We start from the raw sequence: 16,757 nt of genomic DNA on the forward strand, positions 1-16,757 counted from the left end.
GCTTCCCATATTTTTATACATCACCTATAATTCTAGATGCTTCAAAGGCTAGGAACATGAAGTCAGTTATTCAAAGCACTGAAAGTCAATCAGCAACCACAGAAGCTTATAATTGTAGTAAGTGCCCTGCCTGTCAGTTTTGGGGTGTCTAAACTTAGCCATCCAAATTAGAAACTTTTTTACAATTAGAACCTGACGCACTCATTCAAATTTTAGATTATATCCCTGTAAAACTACGGTGATGTAAAGTTTTTTTGGATCTAGCAGACTTCAGGTTAAAACCTTAGGAACTCAAGACTTCTGTTTCTTATCCTCACTTTCTCAAGACAGTTTCAAAGTCAAAAGTGAAATCACCTATTTTAGTCCTATTTTTTGAAGAACACCATAAAGTAAGGTTTTGTAGTTATCATACAGGTCCAGTCCTGAATTTTTGAAATAGGTCCTGTGTTTTACCAGTAAAGAGAGCTTGATAGTTTAGATTACATTCCAAAAGTATTTGAAAGAAACAAAACCAAAGCAAAGCATTTTCAAAAATGTCGCCATATGGGGTTAATTTGTTAGTTTCTGTTTGCATCAGGCTTTGGGCAGAATCTAGCAGCATTACATAAACACACTCTGTGCTAGTGTGTTAAGGAAGCTAGTGTTTCCTATCATTCAGGTTAAAATTGTGCCCAGATTTTCAGTTTCATACAAGTGAAAAGCTGCTAACGGCATTTGACCTGAGCAATCCTGTCCTCTGCACTTCACCTTCCCAGATGAAAAATGGCACAGTGGTTAGGGCATGACACTGCTGTGTGGAAAGAGATGAGGTTGAGGCTTCTCCTCCTTGGCTGGTTCTAAGCAAAATCTGGGAAGTGCAAGTCGCTGCCATTACCTCTGTGCGACAAACACAAAAGGAAACTATCACCATGAGAAGGTGCACAACTCTGAATTGTGAAAGAAACAAGAATTTCTTTCTCACTTGCAGATTATTCTCCCCCCTGTCACTTTGCATTTCATTCCAGTCTTGCTAGCGTTATTTAGGCAGCATTCCTAATTAACCATGAGGTGTTTTGTTTAAGAAGGATCCAGTCTGAGTAATCTCCAGAGCTACAAATTACGTAAGATAGAAGATTCATTCACACAGCTTTCTCCAGTGCTTGGCTCAGATGCCAACTGCAAACAAACTGTTTTTTTTCAAAATTACAAATCATTCGTGGTGATAAATGCTAACCTTGTGAACTTTCATTTTGCTGAGCAGTGCAAAACATGCTTAATTCTCTTTTCACACTGCAGTTAATAGAGAAGCTGAGGAACATGTTTGTTGGGCTGGAGGGAAAGGTTTTGACAGCATAGGGTTCTATTTCAACACTGAACATTCTCAATACTTTGCTTGGGTGGAAAATTAAGTACATCTATAAGCACAAGAATGGTGCCTATGATATCAGTTGCATTCTTTATAGGTTCAGACTAATGCATCTGCCTCTATACCTGCTGAAGCGGTACTTGGAGAAAAAAAAAAAAAAGTAAGAAGACAGTAGTTTTGCTGTAAGTAATGCAGAGAGCTAGGGCAGGATGCGTTAGGACCCACCACACCTCTTGTTGGTCCAGCAAAGCAGAACAGTATTGTGCCTTTTTTACAGATCAGACCAGAGTGTGGATAATATCCTGGTATTCTCAGGTTGAATATGTCATCTTCAGTAAGCATGGGACAGACTTGATTTAGGACTCATTTCTCACTTGTAACTTCATTAACATCAAGGAAGGATCAGTCAAAACGAGACAAAATTAAAGCTACTTGTGTTAGTGCCTTATAAAGGCAGCAATTTCTTTGGCAAACTAAGATCTATACCACAGATATCTCAGCTCATTCTCCACCTAGAAAGTTTCAGCTTCCCAGATTTGGAGTAGCATGCTCACAAACAACCATAGATTATTTGTATTGGGGTGGGGTTTTTTGAGAGTTTTCTCTTTTGCTAGTGCATCTATTCTGACTTGACACATTTATTGTATAGCCTCCATTAGCTGGAGGACACATTCTGTACATGCCTCTGTTGGTATGATAGAGTAATCTGAGTGGGGAGGGAGTGCAGTGTTGAGAGAGTCTGTGGAACCATATATGGTGTGCAAATTTTCATTCAGTGGCTGATCTCATCTTTGTGAGAGTTCTGTAAAAGGCGACGGCCAGGGTTTTTCTCCCTCAATTTAAAAACTGCATTACTGTTACTGGATGTTCCTGTTGCCCTGAGTGTTGTCCTGAGCATCTATCCAGCATATGGTTCATCTACAAATTTTTCAAATCTTTTGATAGTTTAATTAAGCATTTCTATACATGTATGATGATAGCTTAGGGCTCACCAAACTGTGTGTTGGCCTTTTATGAATTTGGTTGAAAGGATCACAATGATGCTGGGTTGTGGGAACTCATCAGAATGTTGCTGTTTCTTTAGGGTTTAAATAAACGTCAAGATTGTTTCTTTCTTTCTTTTCTTCCTTCCTTCCTTTCCTTTCTCTTTCTTCTTTCTTTCTTTCTTTCTTTCTTTCTTTCTTTCTTTCTTTCTTTCTTTCTTTCTTTCTTCTTTCTTTTTTTCTTTCTTTCTTTCTTTCTTTTTCTTTCTTTTCTTTCTTCTTTCTTTCTTTCTTTCTTTCTTTCTTTCTTCTTCTTTCTTCTCTTCTTTTCTTCTTTCTTTCTTTCTTTCTTTCTCTTTCTCTCTCTCTCTTTTTGTTTATGCTTTTTATCTATATATAAATTAATAAAATATATTAATAGTGTTATACATGAATAATAGATGTCAGAGTACTCGCAGGTCTGTTCTAAGATTTTGCAGACACAGTCTGAAGCAGAGGAAAGTGATGTGGTCTCGCCAGGTATCTCAGCAGGGAAAGAGACAAAAAAAGTGAGTATTTTCAGATCCAGGCCAGGTATGGGGGGGGCTGTTGATTTTTGCCACGATATTGAATAGACAGCCTTTAGCAACTTGGGATAAACTGTCAGAAGCATATCAGAGAATCAAGTTCATAAGTGACATATTAATGTTTCCAACAAAGAGTCTTTAATTTCCATTTGGAAATTTGGAATGACTCTCTGGAAATCAGAAGGAGCCAGACAGTGAAGAAGTTAATGTGCATTGATAGAAATGAAAAATATGAAAGACAAAACAATATGAATTTGAAGTTTGCGGTTTAGTGTTGTATTTGGGAATGTCATGGATGTTTACATATTTACTAATTGATTTCTCTGGTTTGCTTCTTTTACCCCAGAGGTACCAAAAACAGAGAAAGCCTTTGAGGAGAGACTGATTTGAAGGCATTCTTATTGAAGTTTGTGAATTCATATGCACCAATTTTTTATGTTGCCTTTTTTAAAGGAAGGTAGGACAAATGTCCTTTATGGATCAATATTAATGTATATAGATAAGTCAATATTAGTGGATCTGTGTTCAAAAATACAGTCAAAGAGCTACCTAACTAAGTCTGGCACTGACCACCTTCACCAGCTATGACCAACGTTGTAAGCAGAATTGTCTTAACTTTGCTCTTGAATGGGAAGGAATGATGTTGAGTGCTGTCCTGTCTCTCTTCTAAGAAGAGCATTGTTCTGAAATGTAATTGTTTTAGTTTTTTAATAAGAATAACCAACACCCAAAAAATAATTCCTTTCAGTGAAAGAAAGAAGTTGCATTTATGAACAAAAAGCTCTGCTGGTGTTTTTCAAATTTAGTACATTTTTCTTGAAGCACCATTTAGCAAAAAAATATTTTCCAATTTGTTTTTAAAATATGGAATGATTTTCCCTATCACTTTCTGCACTTTTTCACTATTTGCCCAAGTTAAATTAAGAAATAGTTACAGTCAACTGGAAGTAGAATATTTGGCAAATGATATGATTGACCAAAAGCTAATTCAGCTGTCCTGCTAAATAAGTGTGACTTCCTATGGGTTCAGGATCATTGTCTTTTGGGACCCAGTTATCCACAGTATTGCACATGCTTTTGAATGGGAAACTTAAAATGATTGTTTGCTAAAACTTTGGCAAAAACTTTTAAAACATCCTCTGGATTCTGTTTCATATCATTTTTCTGTTCCTTTGGGGGCTGTAAAGTTTGTTAATCTATATACTTCACTAACCCTATTCAGCATTACTGACTTTAGAATTAATGGTACATTTTACCAGCAGCTGTAAATATAGGAAGACATTAATGAAAAATATCTCCGACTTATCTTTTTAACCATTTTTTTGTTTTGCTTTATATGGTTATAATAAAGTTAATTTCACTATTTCTCTCAGTTTAGTCATAAGAGCCTTGATTGTGTATAGGCGTGTAAGTAATGCCCTCCATTCAGGTTATTACTCAAATGCAAGAGAGTGTGATTTATGATATGTGCTCCCAGTTTTGTCTGTGATCTCTAATCAAGTGAGAGAGTTTTTTTTATTTTTTTTTAACAGACTTTTTTTTTTTATAAAAATTATGTAGTCAAGAAGTGATAGAAAAACATGTATAGGCCTAATATTTTGAAATCATTTTAAATAACTGAAGTTGAATAGATTTTAAGTCTATTAAACTTCATGTTGAAGCATCTAGTTCTGAAATATTTTAGCTAATATGAAAAAAACAGTTATATTGCTAAAGTTATTTTTTTTTCCATTTTTTATTTTATTTCATGTATTGTTATCACTTTCAGATTTGGCGTCCGTCCTGGTCATTATGTATATGTGTTTGATGGTTATCGAATGGAAGAGGTAAGTACACATGAAATTAAAACCGAAAAATCATTAACACAGAGATACATGTACAGTGTTTCAGTGGAATATACATAAAAATGGAAAAATAGGAAACATGTTAAGAACAAGTTTACCAATATGTTAAATCTTTAACATCAATGGACAAAATCCAAATTTTCCTCTGCAGCATCTGTATGTTCTCTCTTTCTGCAGATCTAAGCACCTCACAGTCTTAGGTGAAGCATCCCAATTTCTCTGCTTTACAAATGAGCACTAAGGTGCAAACATTAAATGATTTGACCAAGGCCCTTGGGAAACCTATGAAACTGGAATTCGACTGGAATTTGACCTTCTGTTATTAATTCTACAGATTACTAGAAGCTCAGTGATTTAATAGCCTAAAAAGCTATGGCCATTTGTGCTAAACCTGTAAACATTATTTATTTATTTATTTTTAAATCCTTTAACTGCTGTGGGTATTCCCTTGAAAAGCAACAGACTTACTTACGGTTTTACAACAAAGCTTATGCATAAGTCTTTGCAAGATTGAAGACTTTCTTCTCCCTTGGGAGACATCAGGTTGGAAGACTATTGGTGATATTGCATTATGTTGATTACATTGATTATAGTAAATATCTTAAAAGGAAATATAGTAGCCCCAGGGCACAATAAGTTATTTCAGAGCACCACATATTTTCCTTAATGTGATTTTATGAATAGAGATGAAATACCTTGTTAAGGATGGAATTGCAATGATCAACAAGTTCGGTGCTCCAGAGAAAATTGGTGGCAGGATTGGCAGGCTCGTATGGACATTGGTGGCTCTTCCAAGTCAGTACTTTTAAATTAATATCTTACTCCATTCACACTCTACATTTTTTTGTTTTGTTTGTTTTGTTTTTTTTAATTACAGTGTGCACCAGGAGGCTGTTTGATGGAACTCTGTATTCAGCTGAGCATCATTATGCTTGGAAAACAACTGATTCAAAACAATCTGTTTGAAATTGGAATCCCGTATGTATCCCAGCCTTATCCATTGCCACACTTTTCCTAGGGCACTGTAAATTAATGGCTTGATCCTTATTCAGCTGAATGGGACTTTTGTCACTGACTTCAGTATGTTCTAATTGAATGTGATGATAAATCACATTTTTGGTTGTGATGAAATGATCTGCCTGTATTTTATGTTGAATAATTGGCTCTATCTGCAGTAAATGGCTTAAAGAAAATGATTGAACATATTAAATAATTGATCTAAATTAATTTTAGAAACCTGGGAAAACAGGCAAGGTATGATAGATCTCTTGGGAAGTTTTAGAGAAGCTTTCAGGATGGCAGCACTGAATACAAATTAGTGTAAAGTGGACAAGGAAGTGTGTGGAGAAAAGTAATAGCTCAAAAAAGATGTTAAGATGTTTTACTTGATCTATGACTATTTTACGGGTTTACAGATGAAGTTCATACATTTCTAATGTGCCTGCATGTCACTATGTCACTGTGTGATGCAGGAGCTAGAGTATGGGAGAGGCTCTGTAAAGCTATTCACCATCTGTCTGACACAGGATGCTTACTGCACAGTGTCTTCTGCTCTCAATACATCAAGAAAACTCTCTTTGTCTGTCTCCAGTGGCAAGGGGATCTCAGAAAAATCCACTGAGAATGTCCAGCTCCTGGTTTTTGGGAGGTTTGCACTTATCTGTTAACTGAATCATCCTTGTTGGTGGCAGTGGTCTGTGAAATGTTGTATTAGGTGAAGAGTCTGGCTTAGATGCAAACTTCAAATCCACAGAAGTTAGTCAGAATCTTTTCACTGGTGTAAGTAGTTTTTGGATCACAACCCTGCAGAAGGCCTTGATGATACTAACTAGAAACCAAGATGAGTGGTGCTTAAAAGACTATAACTATTTAAAAAATGAGCCCTTTTCCTCCCCTTTCCTGGCAAGATTTTTTTTTTTTTTAATAGTAGTTTAAATACAGAGCAGAAAAACTTTCCAAACAAATCAAACATGGATTATAGATGGTTTCATTATTCTTGTGTCAAAGTTCACTAGGGAGGCCTGTTTTCTGTCTACATCTCATGGAGTTTGCAGCTTATTTTGAGAAAAGAGTGGTAAATTTTTCCCAAAATATCTGACATGTTGAAGTCTTAAAGCTTTCTCAACGTAAACCTGGTGTGATTTTTTTTTCCTGTATCCCAAAAACTTACGGCTACTGGACTTTTAATGGGAATTTTATGATGTTAGAAATAGTGTATTTATTATCTTTGATTCATGAAAGCAGAGGCTGATCCAGTCAAAACAGAAAACTACTGTCAATTTGTTTCTCAATTCCCTGCCTATAACTCTTAGTGCAAGAATATGACAATATCATCCCTTTTTTCCCCTCGTTTTTGCTCCCCACCCGCTGCCAGCAACCTATAGTGAATTCATTTTTCAAAACTGAATAATGGTTTAAAAACAAACAAACTTTCATCCTCTTCTTTCCAGAGAAATACTTCATTTCAGTCACAATGGTATCTTGTCATCATGAAAAAACACATCTGTTTTTTCTTTGCTTGTCTATGTTGTCAAGAAAACCAAGTGTATATCTGTATATCTCTCACCAGACCTGTTTATACCAGGAGGAGCACTGTGCTTTACTGAGCAATTAAGCTAATTAAATCAGAACTAGCCTTGTATTCTTCATGGACCACTCTACTGGTTTAGACTAGGTCCTTAATGGTACTTTGTTCTACCTTGTCGACTTTGCATACACACATTCACAGACACACTGAGTTTTGATAAGCCAGACTTTCAGAGAGCTGGCCATAGGGCTGCTGGACACAAATATGCAGACCAACAGGGACTCCAAACATGCGTATGTGTTGCACAAGTGGTTCTAGCATGACCGTCTCATGTGCAACCTATTGCATTTATAAATGCTGCTGTTAGCAGATGTGGCAGATGTTTAGATAAACATACACTCACTGCCCCTGGCTTCCTACTTTATCCTATTCTATCTGTTCTGCTACCTCTTTTCTATTAATGTTTTTGTTTGTTTGATTGTTTTTGTTTTGTTTGGGGGGGGGAGGGGAAGGGAGAGGAGGGAGAATTGTTTGTTTGTTTGTTCCCAAGATATCACAAGATATCATTGTCTTCATTGGGTCCTTCTTCAATTTTCCACATCTACCTTCACACAGGCAATGCACTGTGACAAACTGTCTTGTGGAAGAAAGATAGATTACTCTTTTCTCTCAGTTTTAGCAGCTGTGTTTTTCTCCCCTTGTTTGTGCCTGTTTGGAAGGCAATGAGAGTCAGAGTGAGTAAGATGAATTCTTCATTGTATCCATGGATTTTCACTGTGGTCAGAGTGCAAGTGCTGCAGCCAGCCTTACTCATATGGAGAGGCAGATGGAGCTATCGTAAATGACAATTTATTCTTCAAAATCTGGAACATCTCTAGACATCTAGTATCTCTCTGCTAAATTATATGATGACCCAGATCAAAACGCTTTTCTTCCTTGTTGAAATCTGTAGATTTCTGCATTTATTTTCAGAAAACCTTCTGATTTTATTTATCATAAAGCTCAGGGCATTTTAACTGGTTTACAGAAGATCACAAAGACTTAGTCCCATTTGCTGTCTCTTTCACTCAAAAAATAAAAATAAGGAAGCACATGATAGGCTGAGTTTATAAGCAACACTCATCCATTATGTCTCTAGCATAAAGGCTGCAACAGTTGGGAAACATCATTTGATGTCTTCATTCTGGTTTATCAGTGCTGACTGAAGAGATATGTAGTTAAACTTCAGATGGCAGTCCTGCATTGTGCAGGGTCACTGGACCACATCCTTACCCTTTCTTGTGATGTTTCTGGAGAAATTGCCCCACAGCTATGACAGATGTGACTTTCTAGTGTTCTAAACCTTTCTGTTATTTCTTTTTTTTCTGCATCCAAGAATATCAAAACAGCTAGGTAAATGCAGCAATGTTTGAATTATGGAAAGTTAAGCCTTCTTGAATTGAAATGTGTGTTGCGTGGGGCTGGAATTCACAAGTTTAACAGATGTAACTTTGCTATGGTTCACTCAGATGTCACATACCATAATTCTTTTACTGTTTCCACAGAAATTGAGCTTAAAAGGCTGCGGGGCTTGGGAGCCTGAACCTAGAGCTCCTTTAAGACTCCTTTACTTCTATTCTGTATTTCTGAACTCACCGGAAAAAAAAAAAAAAATCCATGTGTTTATTTTTCACTCTGTCTCTTGACCTTGGTGATAAACCTTTAGGGTGAAATCCTGGCCTTATTGAAGTCAATGGAAAAACCCCATCAACTTCAGTGAACCCACGATTTTGGCCTTTTTATTCAACATCACTTTCCATAGTTTATTTCAAAATACACTTAACTATGCTGGATGAAAATGTCAAGAGATAATAAAACCAATTTAAAGGCATCCTTTCATAGCTGCTATCTTTAATATTGCATTTCACCTCTCATAAATTATTCTTATTAATCAGATATTCCCCCCCACACCCCCTTTTTTTTTTCTTTTATCTCTTTGAGAAGTCAATAAATATCAAACGCAGGTGAAGCTCCCATAGAATCCAGGAGGTCTGAGTGGGCCAACAAAGCATGACTATATCATAAATTTATGGACCAGGAAGAGAAATTAGAACAATTTCCTTCCTCCCTGCCTTCTTCTTGTACCTTCTGCCCACTAATATGAGAAGCTCTCTCCTTATATGAACAGACTGTAGGAATATGAATGAAGAAAAGCCTGAACTCTCAGGTCTCCTTTCTCAAAGCAGTAAACAACATTAAACACAAGGGCAGAAGAATCTAAGTCGCTGCACTTCCATCCTCTTCTCTAGATATAGGTGTTCCAGCTACTTGACCTAGTCACTTTTCTATCTAGCTTTCTGCCTGCACTCTTCTAGCATGCTGCACGGGAAAAAGCATAAACTGGAAGGATAACCTTAAAAACCACATGATATAAATAATCATTCATCTTTGGCAGCTGGATTCTGGGGATTTTCTGACTTTCCTTGCGTTTAAGTTCATGTAGAGTTCCCATTTGCATCTCTGTTATAGAAGGTATTGCCATGCAATACTTCAAATCCATTTCTTGGTGACTGTCACAGGTGATCTTTGCAGTGCACAAGGCCATTTACTGAGAGTCTTGAGAAATAGGTAAGTTGATCCTCAGTTCCAATCTTTCCAGCAAGTTCTGATGGAGATGCATTGTGGGGACTGCACAGGCACCAAAGACACAAAAACTTGTGCCAAGAAAATCATTTTCCTGTGTTTGTCCCAATTCAGCTTGCCCACATCTACTCTACCTCTCCAGCCTCTCTACATACCATTCTGTATCATTTCTCATTTTTTCCAAGTCAACTTCATGTTTTCTCCCTGCTCACTCAAATCCTGATTCTTCTCCTTACTATACAAATAGGTTAACTGTTGAATCATCCTCTGTTTTTGATTTCTCTATTTTTCTTTTTTTTTTTTTTTTTTTTTTTTTTTTTTTGGTCTCCAAAGCTTGCAGGCACTTCATGGACGGGATGTTTTCCTTTCCTGATTTTATGTTTTCTTCAGATGGTGGTTACCTTTCATAATGGGATGCTTATTGGCTATATTAGAAATTACAAACAGTGTCATTAAGCCATGTTCCCACCTCTTATCTAACACAATAGTTTTATGACATTCTTTTGTGAGAAAATGCAGTACCATTTTAACTGCTCTAGACATAGCCTTCTGACAAAAAAAAAAAAATTCTTCATTTTCTTTCTCCTTGATCCTACCTTCATTCTTTGTTCATGCTATTCAGTCTCAAGAATTTTTCTTGCTTTTAGATATTCACTGGCAAAAGGACCAGAAATAATGGCAGTTCTGCAGTCTCTGTCCAGATTCAGATGGCTATTAGTGGTGCCATGAAACTTTTCTGCTTGTACCTCTTGAGCATTAGAGGCATCACTGCGCAATATGTTAGAGACTCACCATGAAAAGACAAACCTTCCTCTTTCTCACTGGTCAGGCTGCCTGGCATGCAGAAATCAAAACCCAAAATAGCTCTTGATTATTATTGGCTGTCAACTTTGTTTAAAGATTTTGATCTGAGTAATTACAAACAAGTTTCAGACAAGTGCATTTGAAGATCTTACTCAGTTTTAATAAGACAATCATATGTGCAACTATAGAGTTCTGCAAAACTCATTTCATTTCTGTACTGCTGTGTAGCTGGAGAATAACCCTGCGCAAATCTCTGTTCTATGTTCCTTTAACTTTCTGACACATTTCTGTTTCATCTGAAACTTCACATGCTTGGATACAACACTAAAATACATTTCTGTAGAAAATTTGAAAATAATTAGTTTGGCTTTCTTTTAGTTAGTTAATCCTTTTAAAATGACAAAATAAAATCAGAATGTTCTTCAAAGCTTAACTCAAAAAGGTGAAATGAGCCACTCCTCATGCCTAGCTCAAACTGATAATTTATACTGGAAAATTAAAAAATTATTCGGAGTAACTGAGTCCTGGATTTAGTGTATTCCCAAATAAACATAAAAACAACAACTATTGTTTTAGTTACAGTGTTCGCAGGGGAGTTATATGTATGTATGAAACTACATAACTGACTCTGTGGTGCTATAACTAGAGGATTAGATCACACATCTACAAACTTCACATTTTAACACACGCAAATTTTATCTCAGCTGCTGCACAATGACAGTTAGATGCTCTTCAATCTCATCTATCCACGGAAATGTGAGGGACATTTATAGCTCATACCATTTTATTGGAACAGAAATTAGCACTGTCTTGAACTTATTGTTCACTCTCCTCTGAGAGTCCCTCACATTAAGAAATTAATTGGGATATACTGGAAAGGCATCCTGGGAATTCTTTGATTGTTTTAACTCCTGCCCCCAGTCTCCTACCCTCTGAGTACTGCATCCCTTGATTGCCATAAAAGTAGAGGTATGGAAAAGACATTTTAGTGTCTTGAAATGGCTGAGTTTGCATGATGTAGAAGGTAAGGATCTATCTAACTAGTTATTTTGTAAGGTATTTTAAATGTTCTCCACCCTTTTATTAAAACTGTGTAAACTGAATGTTCTGGGTACTCAAGCTATTTGTTTATCCCCAGCATACCTGGGTATTGCTGAAATACTGATGATGTTTGCATCACACTTATGAATTATGTCTTCATCTGCACCTGGAACAAAATTTGGATTGATCTATTGATTTGTGCAGCTTTGTGGTTCTGAGACTGACAGAGCTGACAAATTAAAATCTATCCTAGGAATGTCTGACAAACCCAATTTTCCTCCTACTGGTGATGAAATTGATTAGGTCCTGTAACACCACTTGGTGTTAGAAATTCTGCTGTAACTATGTTTATTCCAAGCTGTTATAAGGCTTTGTGCTGTGTGGTGACAAAGTGTTCCTATGTAGCTTGGTGTATATTCAGGAATAAAGCAATAAACCTACTCTGCAAAGACCTTAGTTGCAATGTTTTCCACAGGTAGCCTGCCCTGCTACATACGTTAGGTCTGAGAAAGTGGTTCTGTTTAACTGGAGGAGCACATGATTGAATTCCCCTACTGTTTCTCTCTACGCTCCCATCTCCAGGCCACACAGCTCTAGTTCAAAGGATTATCACAAGTTGTGGGAAACATGTTTGTGGGGGAGCCCCTGTTTACACTATTGGCAAAATGTTACTGCAATTATTCTGGATTTCCACTCATATAGCACATGTGAAGGACTATAAAATATGTTGTGCACACTCTTGAAAGAATAAACCTCATCTGCAAAATGAAGGCATACAATAAGTATAATCTTAGGTTCTGTGCTAGTTCAACTGTATTTCACTTCCTTGAAGAATATCTCATTCTATTACATTTAATCCATGGGAATTCTCAATGTATAAAACAGCATGAAGTTATCCATGCTTGTGAATTTGAAATGCCATCCCTTGGGGCAGTGGGAATTCTTTACTCTTCTTTTAGAAATGGATTAATTTTACACTGGGATATACTATTTATGAAATTCATGTATTTGTCTGTGTCATTAAATTTGTATCCCTGTTTCAGTGGTACATTGACTGATACTACTAACCTACTGAGGTTCAAAGAAGTACTTGCACAAATAATTACTCCCATGTGAGTAATTTATAGTCTGGCCAAACTGGCTGGTGTTGCTGTAAAACACTGTCAAAATGAGAATTTCAGATGCAAACTCTTCTAATCTATGGGATCTGGGAGACACAACTGACTTGTGTTTACATGGTAGGAAACTGTTTGCTTTTCTGTTTCTTCAGGGGCAGCCAAAACTCACCAACACAGCTGATCTTGCAAGATGTATACTTCTCAGGTAGCAAAAATATTTCCCGACCAAAATTAGGAATTTCCCAGTCTCATAATAACAGTGGTTCTGTGCTAGCTTAGTGTTTCATTCTTTATACACAATAAAGGCACATTTGAACGAAAGCTTAGAACTTCTAAAACTCTTTTGAGAAATCTCTGAAGGAAGATAATAAGTTGTGCAAGTACATAAAGCATCTACTGCTGATGGAAGTTTTTCAGGATCTACATAGATCTCCATACTTTGCCTTTACATTGTCAGTAGTAAAACTCTCACTCAAGAAAGTTAATTTTAGAAATGTGTATTTTTTCACAAGTATTCAGTGAAATCTTTCAAGTATGATTTTAGTAGGTTAAATAATTTTGTAGTTTCTAGTAGTTTAGGGAATAACTTGCAGAGGAGTTTCAGTAAGCTCCTGTTCTTCCTCAGTGAGTTCCAGTATGGGCTGTATAGTTGAGTACTAGAAGTGAATCTTGCTACATATATCCCAAGTGACATACTCCCATACCAATAGTTTCTTACTGAATCCAAACTAATAAAGGTAGAATTTGCTGATTGTGTGTGAAAGGAAAGACAAACAACTGTGAGAACAATTCTACTGATCTTGATCTCTTACAAATCTTCTCCATGTTAGTTTGAAGACTGTTTGGTTGTTCGGAGGTAGCTTCGAAAGGGAACATGTCCTCCAGGTGCAAAGGCATAGTAGAAATTCAAACGTTGCTTATACTTGACTTTTCATAGGAATGTATTTTACTATTTTTATTAGTTGTCCATCATTTTCAGTAAAGAGTGCTACTGCAAGCAAAAACTTTTTTTCTTTTGCCCAATTTAAAAAATACTCAGGTTTGAAACCAACACTGGAACCTGAGGAGCTTCAGGTGTTTTCTGTTGGTCACAGGGACAACTTAAGTCACTAATATTTATATACTTAAAACAAAAAGTATAAAAGATATATAAATATAATATATATTATATATAAAATATATATATAACATATATATAATAATATAAATATATATAAAAAGTTATACTTAAAGTATACTTAAAAGTTCTATATAAATATATATAAAGTATACTTAAAAGTATATATATGGAAGTTCCCAAGTTTTCACATTGAGAGAAAAGTACACCTGTGCTAATGTGACATATTAAGGTATCACATTACCTTCTGGTATTTTATTTATTTGTTTCTTTGTTTCTTTTATCATTCTTGAGGGAGATGTATTAATAATCACTAGTATTATTTAGGCCCAAGGTGCCTGAGCTTTGGAAAGATGCTTCTTCAACATATATCTAGAGAAAAAAAGTATTAAAAGTACTAGGTTCGACTCCATCACAACAGTGTTATGGTGTTGTAACTTCCCTCAACAGAGGAACACAGCAACAACTGCAATCCATCAGCCTATTAACTGGCATAAGAAACATCATAACTTAGTGGATGGTGCAAACCAAGCCTGTGTGGCACTGAAGTAACTTGATATCATGTTGTTTTACAGTGCAAAGATTTAGACCAGATCCTGTAGGGGGGAAAAAGGAAAAAGACTTGGTCCAGTCTAACTTTTTGTTCCTCAGGAAATTAAAGAAGCTCTTCAGGAAGCTGAAGGATGGAAGAACTGAACCAAAGGAAATGAACATCAGTCAGTCAAAGGACCCTCAGCAATGGGATCTTGACTACAGCTTGGAACCTTTCACTGGATTGACTCCAGAATACATGGAAATGAGTAAGATTTGGAATTCCCTTTCCAAAGGGAAATTATATAGTGGCAGATTTGGACATCTCTTTTATGGATGTGTTTATGGATCTGAACCTTATACTTTGTGGTAGCATTAAGTTAACATAAAGAAGCCCTCAAATGCCATCATCTCCCTCTCAGTTGTTTCAACTCACCTTAGGATCTGGCTGTGTGTTGCAACCTCTATTCCCTTATTTGCCTCTGCATATGAACTTTGCTGTTCAAATCCTCCTTTACAATTGAATTTTTCCACATATTACTTCAGCCCAAGATGACTTTTCCTTCTGGAAAAGTCGAGTAAACTCAAAGATGTCTGTAAGTTGTCTATATAGGAGATTACCCTTGATTCAGTGATGAGGACACACACCACTTAGAAGCAAAGGTCCACCTTTGTTGGAATAACTTGTAGTATCAGGGTCTGAGCTACTGATGTTATAAATCACTTGACATTAAGCCTGTATTTTATTTTAGTCCCTCACGCCTAGATAATAAACAATGTTGAGTGCCTCATTCTGCAGTCACTCAAGGATAATTAGGCAGATGCCCTGCAAATGAATGGATGAATTACTAATCTAAGTATTTGTTTACAAGAGAGTAGTTTATCAAGTGAAGAGAATGGCTCACTGAGCCTTGTAGTGTGCCACAGCGAGCTGTGCCTCATCCATGGGATTCCAGACAAATGTGGAGCACATGAAACACAAGTTGCACCACCCCAGCCCGCTTGTTGCCCCAGGTCCATACCACTGCACTCTGCTGTCAGATTCACTGTGGAGTGATTCAGACCACCCACACTGACAGAAGAACTTTGTGCAGCTCAGCACTGAATCTGTCAGCTGAGATTGCTCTGAAGGAGCATTTACCTTTTTTTCTAAATTTGATTTGAGTGGAGGAGTGAAGGGAAACAAAACAGCAATGCATATGAAAGACTTTTATTTTATGAATTGCTTAAAAAAATACCGGGATATAAAGAAGAGTTATGTTATTAAGGAGTGGAAGAGAGATATCTAACTGCCATTTCAGAACTTAATTCTCAATCCTTTACACAGATTTTATTCAAACTCTCACTGCTATCTGTGGCTATCTGCTCAATGAGGAATGAAAAAAATGAATAAGAAACTCTAGACTGGGCTTACTGTAGCCTTTGGATTCTCCCTCGCAGATGATAATAGTGTTTCATGCAGAGACAGTCATGACGAGGTTACATACCTCTATCCAAGTATTCAGTAAATTTAGGTTTGTCCTGCCAGGATGCTCTAGCTTTGAAGATGGGTGACATCTTTAAGACTACACAGAAAACTTCTCACCAAGCCAACACTCGGGAATCCAGGTCATTCAATACCCACCCTAATCACCAGGCAGTCATCACCTTTCTACTCTTTCTGTCAAAGGGCTTAACATATGCCCTCTCTGAAGGAGACCTGAACTCTGGTCCACTCCCATGCTTCAAGTCATATATTCTCTTTGCATTTCCTCATGAGGCGGGATGTTCCTGGGGAGACACCACTTGTCTGAGGGATGCTGGTTGGAGCAATTCCAGGGTGAGCTTTACAGTACAATTTGTCAAAAGTAGAGGAGCGTTTGTTATAACTATCTCACTGCCATTTTGGACTGGCCATTTCAAACCAGCTGGTATTTTCTTTTATTTTCCTTTTTCCTTTTTTTTTTTTTTTAATACTTCAGTTAGGTCTAGTTAAATTAATAGTAAAGTAGTAGAGATAATGTGATATTAACTTTTTTTTTTTTTTTTTTTTTTAAATCTCCTGTATTTTCATATTGGGAAATGTGTTTCTGATTTTGTTCACTGACTTTTTTCTGAAAAATAAGGCAGTCACTGTACTCCATTTCAGCAACGATACTATCACCACACTATTAAAGTGAGAGGCAGTGTAATGGCTGATGGGAACACCAAGCCAGTGCCTTTAATCATGATTAATCTATTAACAGCAAGAATGAAAAACAACAAACATGAAAGAGGGAA

The 16,757-nt window shown here is 36.6% G+C and overlaps 1 protein-coding gene across 1 annotated transcript in view; it reads left to right on the forward strand.

Moving 5' to 3' along the window:
* ANO2 (anoctamin 2) overlaps positions 1-16,757 on the forward strand; it is a 187,202-nt gene that overhangs the window by 153,258 nt on the left and 17,187 nt on the right. Inside the window, 5 exon segments of the mRNA XM_040566038.1 lie at positions 3,241-3,276; positions 3,279-3,351; positions 4,663-4,720; positions 5,616-5,716; positions 14,619-14,767. Of these exon segments, the coding sequence (XP_040421972.1) occupies positions 3,241-3,276; positions 3,279-3,351; positions 4,663-4,720; positions 5,616-5,716; positions 14,619-14,767 (417 nt within the window).

This window comes from Cygnus olor, chromosome 1 (genome assembly GCF_009769625.2).
Source record: "Cygnus olor isolate bCygOlo1 chromosome 1, bCygOlo1.pri.v2, whole genome shotgun sequence".
NCBI lineage: Eukaryota > Metazoa > Chordata > Aves > Anseriformes > Anatidae > Cygnus > Cygnus olor.